Here is a 14,750-nt window from a genome sequence, read left to right on the forward strand (position 1 = left end):
TTTGTTATTCTTCAAAATATATATTGGCACAATTACGGTTTGCTCTTCGTCAAATTCTATATGTTGTGTTTTCAGACAGGTGCGAATGTTTAATACAAGATGTTGCACGCAAAAAATTTTTCCAAAATGATAAAAAATTTTTTTTCAAAAATAAAATAAAATGTGGAAGAGAAAAATGGAAAATGGAAGTTAGAGATATGCTATCTCTTATTGTTCACGTAATAAATTACTAATTTTCCTTTGTTCTACTCAATCCATTTTGCATATTCCTCTTTCCTTGGTTTTGGGGCATCTCCTGAATCTGATGCTCTATATCCAACGCAAAGAGCGATAAAGAAATCGTGTTCATCTGCTATTCCAATTTCTTTTCTTATAATGTCTTCTCCAAATTTTTTTGCGAGTCCAACTGGCAAAGTGCAAAATCCATTTTGCTGTGCAAATAACATCATGTTTTCCACTGCCAAACCTAAATCAAATTCGTTTGTAAATCCAGTTCCTTTAGGAACACAGCAATAAATTACAGTTGGGGCATCATAAAAAAGGAAATTAGAGCATCCACGATCATGAGCATCTTTTGCTTTTGCTGCAAGTTGTTCTTTTGCACGTTCACAAACTTCCATCGCAATGGCTCTGTTTTTTTCTAAATTATTTAGTACGTAAAAATACCACGGTTGAAGATTCATTCCAGATGGAGCTGCATGGGCCAAATCAAGCATTTTTTGAAGGAGTTCTTTTGGAACTGGCTTTGCATCGAACTATATAAGTTTGAGTTAGTTCATAACAATATGAAGATATATGTTAAGTTGGATAAAATAAAATGCAAACCTTTCTGCATGAGATTCTTTGTTTGATCAATTGTTCAATATCGGACATTTTTTAAAAAAGTTATATGACAATTTGATCATAATCTTTACAAATTTTTCAACCTTCCATCATTCATCAAACCATAATTATGAATTGATTAATTATATTATTTGCGGGATAATTATCTTTGCTAACCAATCTTTACTCATCTGCGAATCTGAATGGATATAAATATCTCGCAATATTCCACACACTCATAAATAAAAGTTATCTCTTAATCCATAAATATCAATTTATGCTATTTCTATTTTTTATATCAACTGTTGCAGCAGCTCAATTCTCAGAATTGGACGAAGATAAGCCATACTGCCCAATGTGCAAAGCTTCAATCCAAAAAGCAATTGCTTATGTTGAAAAATATGGAGTTGAGGCTCTTAAAGAATACTTGATCTCAAATTACTGTGACAAACTTCCAAAAACCCAAAAAGCTCTTTGTTCAAAATATGTTGAAAAGCAACTCATTTCTCTTGCCCATTGGATTGAAAATCAATTGAGCCCAGAGCAAATCTGTCAAAGCCTAGTGTGTCAACTGTAATTTCTTTTCATGTTTTATTTATTTATATTATTCTATCATCAATAGGGATTTTGCGAAAAACAACGAATCCCAACACTTCTGGAGATTCTTGATTCGCTTCCAGAAATATTTGTTTAATATACCAATACCTATTTTAGTTTTGTGAATACTTTTTGATTTGTTGAAAATTTATAATTTGTTGAAAGCAATTTTTTATTCATTTTATTAATATAAAATTTTTTGTTCAACAAAAATCAAAAGATTATTCTTTTAAAATCAATGTAGATGTTAATTTTTTTCTTTTTGAAGAATTATACTTTCTTATAAAAAAAAAATTAAAAGATCTATTGTGCCCTATTTTCTTTCTGAAAAATGTCGATCTTCTCCTCAAAACCCCTCACGAAAAGGCCTCTTGGGAATGTCGACTCCACATCGTTTGACGTCACAAAAATAAATGCAGAGCAAAAGGCTCAAAAACGCAGATTGTGCTTTGCGTCTGATGGGGTAAGAAATATGGATGGTGAAACAGTGAAATGGTTTGTGCCAAAAGAGTCTGTGTTGGGAGTTTTTCCAACAGACAACACAGATACAGAATTTAATCTCGCATTGCTTCAGCAATACACTTTTTTTGCTGAAACTCCTGAACAAAGAGATAGAATCATTGAAACTCAAAAACTTTATGGATTACAAAATGCAAGATTCGGGATTTCTGAGTTGCGACCAATTGTATGTGCAAACCTTTTATTATTTCTTGTGTTTGTGTGATGATTTGAAATTAATATTTAGCCTCATCACCCAAGCTTTTCTGCCAGCTTTATTGACGATCCTGATAATCCTGCACCAAAAATTCCAATGGTTTCCTCTCTTGTTTCTACTTCTGGTCCTATTCCCACCGTGCCTTCATCTAATGCAGCACCTCATGAAAAGCCTCAACCACCGCGCCCTCAAAAGATGATTCCTATTGGTTTTTCAATAACCCCAGAAGCAAATACGAAAACTATCAATGATTTTAATCTTTTACATGTCGTAGGAAAGGGGAGTTTCGGAAAAGTTCTTCAAGTGCAGCATATTCCCGATGGAAAAATTTACGCAATGAAAATATTACGAAAACATCGATTGTGGAAAACAAGAAACATGTTCCATGTTCAAACAGAAAGAACCGTTATGGCTATGTATTCGGATCATCCATTTATGTCGAGGCTTCATTATGCTTTCCAAACACCAGATAAATTATACATGGTCATTGACTATGCGAATGGTGGAGAGATGTTCCACCATCTTAAGCTGTATGATTTAAAGTGGAAATTTTCAATTTTGAAAGAAAAAGAAAAAAAATTTTATTTTTTATTTTATTTTTATTTTTATTTCTTTCTTTCTTTCTTTCTTTCTTAATTTCAACAAAAAGTTATAGTTAACTTTTGTTTTTGCTTTTCATTTGTTTTATCATTTTTTGTTATTGCTTCTTTAACTACTTATTGTAATTTTTTATTTATTTATTTATTTATTTATGAATTTCAGGTCACACCGCTTCCCTCTGAATCTCGCCACGTTCTACATTGCCGAGGTGTGCACAGTCATCCATCATCTGCACAAGCACCAGATCGTCTTCCGCGACCTCAAGCCAGAAAATGTGCTGATTGACCCCGATGGACATGTGCTGCTTATTGATTTTGGACTGGCGAAGATTGGAATTGACTCGATTGGAGGCAAAAAGGCATCGGGTTCAGCGACTGACACGTATTGCGGGACGGCTGAGTATTTGGGTGTGTGAGGAAGAAGAAGAAGAAGAAAGTGAAATTGTGAAATTGAAATGAAATGAAATGAAATGAAAAAGAAAGGGAAAAAAAAAGAAAGAAAGAAAAAAGAAAAGAAAAAGAAAAAGAAAAAGTGTTTTTATTAAAAAGAAAATGAGTTGAAAGAATGTTGGAGAAAACTGGATAATTTTGACTTTGAAACAAAACATCCATTATTTGCGAGCTTCTTTTTGTTTTATATTTGAATAATTATTATGAATGTTATTTTGTTATGTTTATTTTCATTTATCCATCATATGGTATCAATCACAACTTCTTCAATTTTTGTTTGTGTTTAACTCTTCAAAATATAATGATAATAATAATAATATCAGCGCCTGAAATATTGCGTGGGGAGCCGCACGGACTGGCAGTGGATTGGTGGAATGTTGGAACGTTGTTCTACACAATGTGCATCGGCAGCCAGCCGTTCTGGGCGCGCACAGACTTCGAGATGAAGCAGAAGATTGCTGAGGTGTGTTGTGATGTCTTGATTGTGGTGTTTGAATGAGTGAAAATGAATAGAGGAGTTAAAAAATTTTTTAATAAAGAAATGTGTATATGTGAAAAAGGTGGTTATAGTTTTGTGTGTGTTAAATGATGTGTTTTTTTTCTACTAAAATAAAATGAATTTGTGAATTTATTATTATTAATTAACAATCTAATGGTCGTGTGTTCATTTATCTATTGTTTCTCCTCATCAGTGCCGATATTCCATGCCGCGTGAACTTCATCCTGATGCTCGCGACTTCATTCAGCGGCTTCTTGTTCCTCAGCCAGAGAAGAGATTGGGCTCTCCAAATGTCACAATTCCTGCTGCTGCCTCTTCTTCTGCTGCTTCTTCTTCTTCTGCTTCATCATCATCTTCTTCTTCTTCACAACCAAAGTTCGGCTCTGATGTTTTGGGAGAAGAAAACATCTTTTCACACCCACTGTTTGCATCCATCAACTGGAACATGCTGGTCGCCAAGCAGATTAAGCCACCTTGCAAACCAGAGCTGAAGCGCGGAATTTTCGATTTGTCGCACATTGATCCAGAATTCCGTGCAGAGCCTCCAATCGACTCGCCGACAGACAGGGAAGAAAGCTCGGAGCGGTTCGCGGAGAAATTCCCGGAGAAATACGCCGAGTGGGAAAAGCAGTTTATGGGATTTGATTTCAATAAGGAGATGGTGGAGCAGTTGAAGAAAGAGAAAGAAGAGAAAGACGAAAAGAAAAGACAAGAAGAAATTGAGAAGCAAAAAGCAGAAGAGCAGCAGACTCAGGCAACAAGCGAGGAAAATACAGTCAAAGAACAGAAAGAACAAAAAGAACAGAAAGAACAGCAAAATGAAAAGGAAGAAAAGAAAGAACAAGTTGCAAGCAACTCGGCTTCGAAAGCAGCTGAACATCAACCTCAGCCTCAGCCTCAGCCTCAGCCTCAGCCTCAGCCTCAGCAACCGCATTCATCAGAGTAATCTCCACAGAAAAGCAATTTTTTAAAAAAAAAATTATGAGAAAAATTGCAATAGAGGTCAAAAGAAGAATATTGGAAAATAGTGATTATTTTCAATGGATGGTGTGTTTTTATGCACTTGACGGAAAGTAAAGCCTGAATGTGAATGAAAATTTTCTCAGTGTATTTATTTTGCGTCAGTCTTTTCTAGTTTTATTTTTTCTTTTTTCTTTTTTTTTTTTTTGTCTTTCTCTGTTTTTGGAATGGAATAATGTTTTTGGTTTGTGTTTTTAATTCAGTTGCTAAAAATGTTTAATAAATAATTATGTTCTGTGGCAAATCAAATCTTGTTTTATTGGATTGGATATCATAATAAATTCCTCCCAGAAGAAAGAAATATTTTTTTTCTATTTCTTTCTAGAATTTTCCTCTTTTTTATTATGAAATGTTTTGTGTAAAATAAATATTTTTGTTCTTGAAAGCAAAGCTCAATAATTGAATCGAATGCTTTTTATTAAAAAAAAAAAAAAAAAGGTGATAGCTGTTTTTCAAAATAAATGATTTCTTGTTTTTCAAACAAAAAAAATTTTTTAGCGAATGAAATTAATTTGTTTAACATTAAAACAAATTTCAAGACAGCCTTTTATGAGGCTCTAAGTGATATACGAAAAAATGTTTGTCACGTGCTTAACTTGTTTTCCTCCATTAAAGAAAAACGAAAAATTGATAAATAATAGTGAATACAAAAATCGTTTTTTGGTTTTCATCATCGTTTTGGACAGGTTAAAAAAAAATTTGTGATTTGTGTTATTCTGAATGATAAATCGCAAGTGTTTTTTTTTTTTTTTTTTTTTTTTTTTTTTTTTTTTTTTTTTTTATTTTTTTTTTTTTATTTTAATTTTTATTGTTTTGTATTTTGAAAATCGATATTTAAAAACTCATACTCAAACATATGAACTATTTATTGACTCCAACATGCAATGATTTTCATTTCTATTAAAATATTCAGATCGATTGCCAGAATTCAAGAAAAAATATCACATTTCAATGAACCTGAAAATTTATCATTTGCGACTTTTCAAAAAGAACTTCACAATCTTATCACAGAAAATATTTTTCAGTGTTTATCGTTGAAAACAGAAAAATTGAAATATAGAATTTTTTTTTTATTTTTATTGTTGAAACAGAATAAATACAACATAAAAATATAAATAGAAAAATTTTTGAATGTTTATTTTACTATTTCATGGTACAGTTAGTGTAAAAAATACCGGACATCGCATATAATACCGGACAAGATAGATTTCACAATAACTACAAGAGGAATAATTCTGTCAATTTTCCTCAAAATATATCTCATTAATGCAAACTCAATTGATACACGAGACTTTCAAAACTTCCTCGTTAATGCTCAGAAAATTTTATTATTTGATTCTCGGATAAACTCAAAATCCTATTTCTCCGAGATTTCAATCATTCATTTTTTCTGAGCACAAATGAAGCTATTTTGAAAGTCTCGTTTATCGAATGAGTTTGTATTGATGAGATATATTTTGAGGAAAATTGACAGAATTATTCCTCTTGTAGTTATTGTGAAATCTATCTTGTCCGGTATTATATGCGATATCTATATGTCATCCCTCTTTTTTCAGAATAATTTATTTTATCTCAAAAAAATTCTCCTTGAAATATATGGAAATTTCATTTTCTTTGTTATTTTTATTGAAAACCATTTTTCAGAAATAGAAAGAAATTAATTGTTTAACAATATTTTTGTTTTAGAAAATAATGATCAACACATACATTATTAGGTTACTCAATTAATAAATATTTTATTTTTTTTCTCAGAAAATAAAAAGATGTCAACACGACAGATGTCTCAAGCAATGGGTAATGTGATATTTCTTATGATATTTTGATGTATTGACTGCAATTTTATGTTTTATAGGCCTCGACGCCGAAGCACAACGAAAAATGGAATCAAAGTACGATAAAGCACTAGAAGCGGAAATAATCGAATGGATTGAAAAAGAAACAGGAAGCAAAATAACATCCTTCCTTCCTGATCTTAAAAGCGGGGTTATTCTTTGCAAGTTTGCATTTTCTGAAATTTAAAGAAAAAAATTTATATTTTGTGTTTATTTAAGCTTAATCAATAAGTTTTTGCCTGGAAGTGTTCCTCGTATCAGTAAAATGTCGAATGCTTTTCAACAAATGGTAATATTAAAAATTTTCATATCAAACTAGTGATGTTTTTTTTTTCAAAAGGAAAATCTGTCACAATTTTTATCAGCTTGCCGTAAGTTCGGGCTCCCAGAACATTGTCTGTTTCGTACAGTAGATGTGTATGAAAATGATCTTCCAATGCCCCTTCTCGACACACTTATCACGCTTCGACGCCATGTTGAATCAAAAGGATCATCAGCAAAACCTGCACCAAAAGCTCCTTCACCAAAGCCTCAATCTCAAGTTCAAGAAACACCAAAGGCTGCCACAAGCCAATGTTCTTCGTCTGCTCCACAACCTGCTTCTCCAAAAAGTTCAGTTGAACCAGCAAAAATTGAACAATCCTCATCTTCAACGCCATCATCGGTTTCTTCTTCTTCGACACAACCTTCCTCTTCCATTGGCTCAGCTCATGGATTTTCTCGGGAGATTGTTGATAGAGTAAATGCAAAGTTGAAACCAGAAGACATAGCGAATTTAACACAATGGATTGAAGCAGTTCTTAAGACACCAGGTGCATCTTCAGGAAAAACATTTGGCGAATGGCTGCACAGCGGAGTTGTCCTTTGCCAGCTTGTTAACACAATTAAACCAGGAACAATAAAGAAAATTAACATGCAATCATCACCATTCTTCCAGAGGGTTTGAAAGATAAATACTTTAACTAAATTTTGTTTTTGCTTCAAATTTGAATCGACGGAATTTAACCTTTTAAAATATTTATTGAATTTAAAAATTTGTTAATTTTTATTAAAAAATATATAATTATTTTTATTTTTAATTTGCTCTTTATTTTGTATTTTTTTACAGGAAAATATAAACAATTACTTGTTGGGCTGCAGATCTTTTGGCTTGAACGAATCCGACTTATTCCGTACAGATGAATTATTTGAAGAGCGAAATATGACAAGCGTAGTTCAGAACTTGCTGAATTTCGCGCGTTTGTCGAAAAATGTTCCTGGATTTTCTGGGCCTTATTTAGGATGAACCAATTGTGTTGATTTAGCATTTGTGTTTTGAATCCTGTAAATTTCAGTTTCATAAAATTTTTAATATGAAAGTTGTATTTCGAGTTCAAGTACATATTAATTGTTAATATTTTTTTGAATAGCAAGATTTTGCACATTTTTCCATTTCATAAATCGAATAACATCTTTTGACACAGTTTATACCAAAACTTAAATATTTGAAAAAAATTGTGATTATATTTGGACAATACTGTTGATAGATTCTCAAAAAAAATTATGATCACGCCCTTTTGTTGAATATATTCCTTTTCATTTTTGTTGTATTTTCGTTTTTAATGGAAGTTACGAAAGTTTTACTCGGAGCAGTCGATCCCAGTTTGCCTTATTAATATGCTATTTTATGTTTATCACCATAAAGATCAAACTATTCAACAACAGGCCCTGCAAATGTTAGAACAAATGAAAACCAGAAATTATGTATGAGATTCATTTTTTTCATGATTGAAGTCATTCTATTTGTAAGACCGCATTTCTTGTGGAATTATTGAAAATATTTACAAACCCATCGGCTCAATTTCTAGAGAGAAATCTTGCAGGGATTGAATTGAAGAATTCTCTTTCTTCAAATGTATGTAAGCACAAATTAATGAAATTTTGAACACATGATAACTTTTTGATGTTTTTGCAGTTAACAGCGAAACAGTTACATATTTCAACAATGTTTATGGACGATTCATTGAAAACAATACGACAAGAATTTCACAGCAAGGTTTGATTGTTAAAAACCTGCTAGATACATCCGATTAAATGTACTTTGATTTTATAAAGGCTTTGCAAATGCTTGCAGATCCTAATCCAGATCTTGCTTCTGCAGCAGGTCAGATAGTTTCTGCAATGGCAAAAATTGAATTGCCAAAATTGTCATGGAGTTCTTTGTTTACCGACATTCTTACAGGAATGGCAAAGATGCAAGGAATATCGAAAGTAGCTCCCTTAAAATGTTTGCAGTACATTTGTCAGGATTGTAAACTCGAAACAATCGAACCATTCAGTAACGCTTTGGCTTCTGGCTTATCTTCTTGCTTGACAATTGGTGAAAATCCACCAGAGGTACTCGTCCAAGCGCTCAAATCATTAGAAGAAGCAGCTCCTTGCTTGCGTATTCAAATGGGGAACAGACAGCTGATGGAAGCACTATTCATTCCAGTGGTTGATTTATGTGGATCAGTTATCGGATTGGCCTTGAAAAGCAATTCTTTTACACCCAGTGCAGCGCATCTTGCTGCCAAAGGGCAACCGATTCCACTGATGCTCCGAAAGGCAGCGCTGCAATGTGTCCAGGAGCTTGTTGATGTGCACTACACATCAGTCTATTCAGTGATGGATTCTGTGTATGCAGTCACATCAGATGGGATGAACCAGTGGATCGCCCGTGCCGAGGTGAGGAAGAAGCGGGAGCTCGCGAAGAGGATGGTGAAGGTGGGCATGCAGGTGCCTCCAGATCAGATGCAGCTGCTGAACGCTGAGGCTGAAGAGAGAGAACTCGCATTGGACGAAGAGTACGACGAGATAGCGAAGCTATCGATTGCTGTGTGGGACAAGCTCTGCACGCAGGAACTCGAAGCTGAAAAGGTGATGGACGAGGAAGCATTGGAGGTCATTGACACTCCTGCTGAAGGCAGCCAAGGCGGGCTGAAGCCTCTTAAAGTCACAGATGATGTGGCAGTTGTGCTGGTGCCACTGCTGTTTAGGATGATGTCGATGAAGGAATTTGGAGAGAAAGAGCTCAACTGGAATGCAGGAATAGATGCAGGGACTGTAGACGAAGATGACGGTGATGAAGAAGGCTTTGATTATGTCGACACAGCAACCACACTGAATGATGCGATGAAGCTCTGCACAAGCATCGCGAAGAAGATGGGGCGGGAGATCCTGCCTATTGCAGGCCCGCTAATTTCTTCAGGGTTTGAGTCTACCGATCCTGGAACAGCCACTGCTGCGCTGGATCTCTTCTCTTGCGTGCTAGAAGGGTGCATCGAAGATGATGTTGGTGAAATGACGATTTCGCTTCTTCCAACTCTGCAAAAGTTTTTCCTGCCAATCGCAAAGGAGCCGCAGACCATCCGCAATCCGTATGCTGTCCTGAGCCATCTCACTCCGCCTCCGTCTTCGATGGCCATCCCTTCGTCCTTGCCTTATCCGACACCATCATTCCCACACGCTCCTTTGTCAAAGCGGAAGACAGCCAGCCACACGCTGGCCATTCTGTGCGAGCAGTCTTTTATCCGAGTTTATCATCCAGACAACCTGGCTATTGTGTTGTATTGCATCATTGCCTGCCTCCAGGACAAAGCGACAATAGCACTCCAAGGCACACTGGCAGCATACAATCTTGCACATTGCACTTTGGAAGATGACGACGATGATGAAGAGGAAGAATCGAATGAAGGGAGCGCAAATTCATCGCAAGCAGGTGTACAAGGCAGCTCAGCATCACCTTTTTCCTCTTCCAGCATGCCAACAAAAGTAACCAAAGAAATGATTCAAGATATTCTTCCAGTTTTGTTCCGCCATTTACTTTCGTCCTCTTTGCGGACAGACAGCAAATCGACGAACTTGTCCTCAGAATGCATCAACGCTGCAACTGAAGTGTGTTCCGCTGCGACCAATCGCTCCAAGGCGTTTCTGTTTGACCAGATGCAGGTTCTGATTGAAGTGATCAACCGAAAGAAAGCAGGGAATGTGCTGATGTCGCTCCCTGTGCAGATCCCATCAGCAGCGCTTTCGGCGCCTGCAGAGTTGGAGTCGACGGCACAACTGCTTCTTGTGCTGATGGGCGGAGACGTGGCTCCCACTAATGACAAGCAGATTTGCCAGAGCTTTCTGATATCAGATGCTATGAAGAAATCGCTGCTGTACAAAGACAGGCTGTTGGTTCTGATGAATATGATCATATCCATTTTGGAGGAAGGGTGCAAAGCGCACATTGTTCGATATATGGAATCGATTGATACACTCACACGTGGAATTCAGTATATCGAGAACAAGGCGAAAGAATCAGCGTCATCCTCCTCTGCTTCATCCAGCCAGAACATTGAAGTGAATGAGTCTCAATTAGAAGGAGTGTCTATTGTTCCCATTCAGCCAGCAGCCGCCAGACAGATCGTGTCGTTCGGAGAGCTGATGGATTTGAAGAAGAGTCTTATTGACGGAGTGAAGCATTGCTTGTTCCTGGAGCCAGAGAACGGGCTGATGTTCCTGACACACTTCATCGACACGCTCTTGCTTCCTGCTCTATGCGATCCAGATGATGAGGATCTGTTTATTGAGGCATCGACGGCTGTGGGGTTTGCCTCAAAAGTGATGAAAGGAGTGGACCTGGGAAGTGAAGTTGGACAGAAGCTGTATGTGCAGCTGGTTGGGGCATGGTATCCGGTGCTTGCGAATTCTTTCTATCGAGAAGGAGTGAGAAAGAAGAAGGGAGTGTGGAAAGCACTGATGCATGTGGCTGATTGGGGCGGGCTGCTTGGATACGGAATTGCAATCCAGATGCTCCCGCTGATGATTAAGTCCGCAACACCAAAGTTGTCTGCTGAAGGTTTGTTGGAATGAGGAAGTTTTTTAGCCTAACTTAGAAATGAATGTTTTGTGTTTTATGATTGCGACTCGAATAATTATTATAATTGTCAAACCAATTTTTATTTGTTGTAATTAAATAACTCATTTTATTTTGTATTTTTTAATACAATTTTCTGTAATTCTTATTCCTCTTTTTTTTAGGACTTCAGGATGACCCTTCAGAAGAGTTGCAATACGACGATAAGCTATATTCGCTCAGATGCCGTGTTTTAATATTCATTTCACACTTTGCACCATACTTTGTACAGATGACACAGAATGTGCCAGCACCCCCGTCGTGCGTGAAGCCTCCTCCACTTCCGTCTGCCCTTGCACAAGCCTTGGGCTCGTCATCCACCACCATCAGCCAGCTCTTCCTCCTCTCTTCCTTCCTTTTCATCAAGGCCATCCACGACGATGTGGACAACAGCGCAACAGTGCTGATTGAGATGGTAGATGCTCTTCTTGTTCTCCTCCGCATTTCACCTACTATCGGCTCCTCGCAACAGTCAGTGTTCTTCACGTTCTTCAGCAGAGAGAACCTGGCTACCATCTGGTCAATATGCAATGTCAATTCAAAGTCTGCTAAGAAGAAAGGGCTCCAACTTAAAAGAGCCATTAAGGATGTGCTGGGAGAAGATTAATCCCACTGTTAATGTTTCTTCTTCTTCTTCTTTTTCTTCTTTTTATTCTCATTTCACCATTCGTCTTTCGCAAATTTCATTACATTTCCCATTCAATTAAACAATCAAAAAGCAAATATTTTCATTGTTTTCGGAATTTTTTTGATTTTTCTTTAACTTCCTTTCGCATTAAGCAAAAAACTTAGTTTGAACAAGAAAAAAGAATTAATTGCACGATGAATCTGATTGATGAAATATTGAAAAACTAGCTTTTTGGAATGATAAAAATTCAAAAATATCAGAAATATCAGAAATATGAACCACAATGGATGGCTTTGTACTTCATCTATTTTTTCCATTAAGTCTGTTCAACAACAACTTCAATTGGGATGTGAAGCAATGGATTCTGGCATTAAAAACAAATGATAATCTATATATCTTTGCAACATGTTCACTTTGTAATTATTTTTGTAAAACCTCTTTCAAAACTGAGTTATTAGGTAAATTTTCTTTAATGAAGCAATTCATTCAACATATGAGCAATAGATTCATTCTCAACTTCCTTCATTACAACATAAAGGTTAGCTAAACTGTCTTTGAGGTTGTCCAGTTTCTCAAGTTGGGAAGAAGCTTTAAAAAACCGAAGCATTTCATTAAAATGATTAAGAAGGTTACAAAAATTGGCTTGAACTTCCGCTTCCTTTGAATTGATAACAAGGTTACAAATAACAACAATCAGATTGGATAATAATTGCAGTGTTGTGGCAGACAACACCCAAGCACATACCATTTGGGGAGAAGATTGCATTTTCTCTCCTTCAACCGAGGGTTTCTCAGAAACTGATGAACCTTCTTCAGATTCATTAAATAGAGGAATGAATATATCCTTCCTCATATTTTTGAGGATGATGTTAACAACATCGAAAAAATGCAGCTGAAAAATTTCATCTTCTTCGAGGATGAATAATGAACATAAAAACAAGAAGAAGCGCGACTCTTTTTGAGGCGATTGTTTGGATGCGCCTTTCATTAGCCAATGAGAATCTTCTTTATACAAAATCTCAGGATAAAACCATGAAGAGAGGGTTTGAAGAAACTCATCATTCAAACATTTTTTGCGTGATGAAGAAGAAAATGACTCGTTCTGAGACAAGTCAGGTAAATCACTATATTTTGTAAAGTTTGATTCAAAGTTCATGAGATTCGAAGGAATAACAAAAAGAGAAGGGTAAAAGCACAGAGTCAATATATTTCGAAATGTGCAATGAGACACTTTACACTTATTTGCAGAATTAACCAAACTAGAAAGAATAATCCAACAATTTAGAAGATACAACGAAGTATCAGAAGTAGATCCACATCGAATATTTGACAGTGATAACGACTCTGATGATGATTGCATCGAATTTGGGTGAGTAAAACATTCAGTTTGCTCCTGATACGCAACAAGTGTTACAAATTCAATAAAAAATTGAGCAATACTCTTTTTATTGATAGAAACTGTAGACAACTCAGACGGCTCAAGTTCATCCATTATTGTAAAAATCGGTTCATAAAATTCTGATAACACCCCGCTGACGATAAGATATGATACAAGCGAATGATCATATTGGATCAGCATTATAATCAATAAATAAAAATAACTCAAGGCATTTTTATTGCAACTAAAGTGTCTAAATGTCTGAAGAAAATGCCAATGGTGCTGCTGATGTGCAATTGCTTTTCGAATAACTTCCCAATGATTATGTTTATGAAGCTCAAAAACCGTTGAAGAGACACAAGAAATGGTAGCTTGTCCTTTTGAAACGATTTCACAGAGAACAGACAACATTGTCGCAACACAATCAAGCCAACTTACATCTTGGGCGAAAGAAAATAGTGTTATGATGTCGAAATATGAAGCGAAAAACTTTTCATCTAAACTGTAAACTAATGTTTGAAATGAAGTTGTGCTCAAACTTCTGACAATATATTGAAAACTTGTAAAAAAAGATGGCATGTTATGAGGACTTATTTGAAGATCTTTAAATGTCGGTGATAATGAGATAATCTTTGCAGGAGGCAGAATGGTTGAGTTATAGAACACTTTCTTTGGGATGAACAATCTCTGACTAATGACATCAACATATTTTTTAAAGAATAGAAGCAAAACTTCATTTCTCACATTAACTCTGCTTTCAGTTGGTGAGGGCTTATTACAAATTGGAGATTTTTTAGTTCGAATTGAATTGAAATGATACTCTTTAAACAATTCACTCTCTTTTTGTTCAAAATCTTCAATAGTCGCTATTGATGAAAGATATTTCGAGAAAGTTTCTACGTTGCAAGGTTCTTTTTCGTCAAATGCATCAGAAAGACTTTTGTTATTCTTCAATGTTGGCAAAGGAATAGAATCTATCGATTTTCCTTTATTATTTCCCGAACACAAAAATGTTAATGATGAAGAAGACAAAGATGGATTTATATTCAAAATCCATTCCCCATATTGCTGTGTTGACGATTCATGTGAATCATTAAAGCTGTCAGTTTCTTGAGAATTAAAAGAATATTTACGTTCAGTTTCATTTGATCTCGAATCAACCTTTAAAGTCTTTTCCTCGCAAAGAGAAAGAACCTTTTCATTATTATCAACAATATCCAAAGAAGCAATTATCGAAACAATTCCCTCAACAAGCTTTGAAGTCATTTTACTCTTTGTCTTTAGTAAAA

At 35.5% G+C, this 14,750-nt stretch overlaps 5 protein-coding genes across 5 annotated transcripts; 4 read left to right on the forward strand and 1 right to left on the reverse strand.

The window, feature by feature from the left end:
* Window positions 1–68: 68 nt before the first annotated feature.
* MONOS_2119 (putative Nitroreductase family) lies at window positions 69–870 on the reverse strand. Its single transcript, XM_067872017.1, has 2 exons — window positions 826–870; window positions 69–755 (listed from the first exon to the last, which is right to left on the reverse strand). The coding sequence occupies exon 2, from the start codon at window positions 714–716 to the stop codon at window positions 246–248; it is 471 nt and encodes a 156-aa protein (XP_067724537.1). The 5' UTR covers window positions 717–755; window positions 826–870; the 3' UTR covers window positions 69–245.
* A 229-nt stretch (window positions 871–1,099) lies between these two features.
* Window positions 1,100–1,516, forward strand: MONOS_2117 (uncharacterized protein; the record flags this gene model as incomplete). The annotated part of the gene is made up of 2 exons (XM_067872016.1): window positions 1,100–1,384; window positions 1,445–1,516. 2 exons carry the CDS (start codon window positions 1,100–1,102, stop codon window positions 1,514–1,516), a joined length of 357 nt encoding a protein of 118 aa, XP_067724538.1.
* Window positions 1,517–1,735: 219 nt separating this feature from the next.
* Window positions 1,736–5,092, forward strand: MONOS_2116 (putative protein kinase). Its single transcript, XM_067872015.1, has 5 exons — window positions 1,736–2,104; window positions 2,165–2,664; window positions 2,897–3,141; window positions 3,507–3,646; window positions 3,876–5,092. Exons 1-5 carry the CDS (start codon window positions 1,751–1,753, stop codon window positions 4,626–4,628), a joined length of 1,992 nt encoding a protein of 663 aa, XP_067724539.1. The 5' UTR covers window positions 1,736–1,750; the 3' UTR covers window positions 4,629–5,092.
* A 1,328-nt stretch (window positions 5,093–6,420) lies between these two features.
* Window positions 6,421–8,001, forward strand: MONOS_2115 (putative calponin domain-containing protein). The gene is made up of 5 exons (XM_067872014.1): window positions 6,421–6,496; window positions 6,555–6,699; window positions 6,754–6,823; window positions 6,875–7,474; window positions 7,643–8,001. The coding sequence occupies exons 1-5, from the start codon at window positions 6,466–6,468 to the stop codon at window positions 7,817–7,819; spliced, it is 1,023 nt and encodes a 340-aa protein (XP_067724540.1). The 5' UTR covers window positions 6,421–6,465; the 3' UTR covers window positions 7,820–8,001.
* A 517-nt stretch (window positions 8,002–8,518) lies between these two features.
* On the forward strand, window positions 8,519–12,187 carry MONOS_2114 (uncharacterized protein; the record flags this gene model as incomplete). The annotated part of the gene is made up of 3 exons (XM_067872013.1): window positions 8,519–8,569; window positions 8,629–11,398; window positions 11,581–12,187. The coding sequence occupies 3 exons, from the start codon at window positions 8,519–8,521 to the stop codon at window positions 12,060–12,062; spliced, it is 3,303 nt and encodes a 1,100-aa protein (XP_067724541.1). The 3' UTR covers window positions 12,063–12,187.
* Between the last annotated feature and the right edge of the window lie 2,563 nt (window positions 12,188–14,750).

This window comes from Monocercomonoides exilis, assembly GCF_001643675.1.
Source record: "Monocercomonoides exilis strain PA203 chromosome Unknown scaffold32-1190040, whole genome shotgun sequence".
Lineage (NCBI taxonomy): Eukaryota > Preaxostyla > Oxymonadida > Polymastigidae > Monocercomonoides > Monocercomonoides exilis.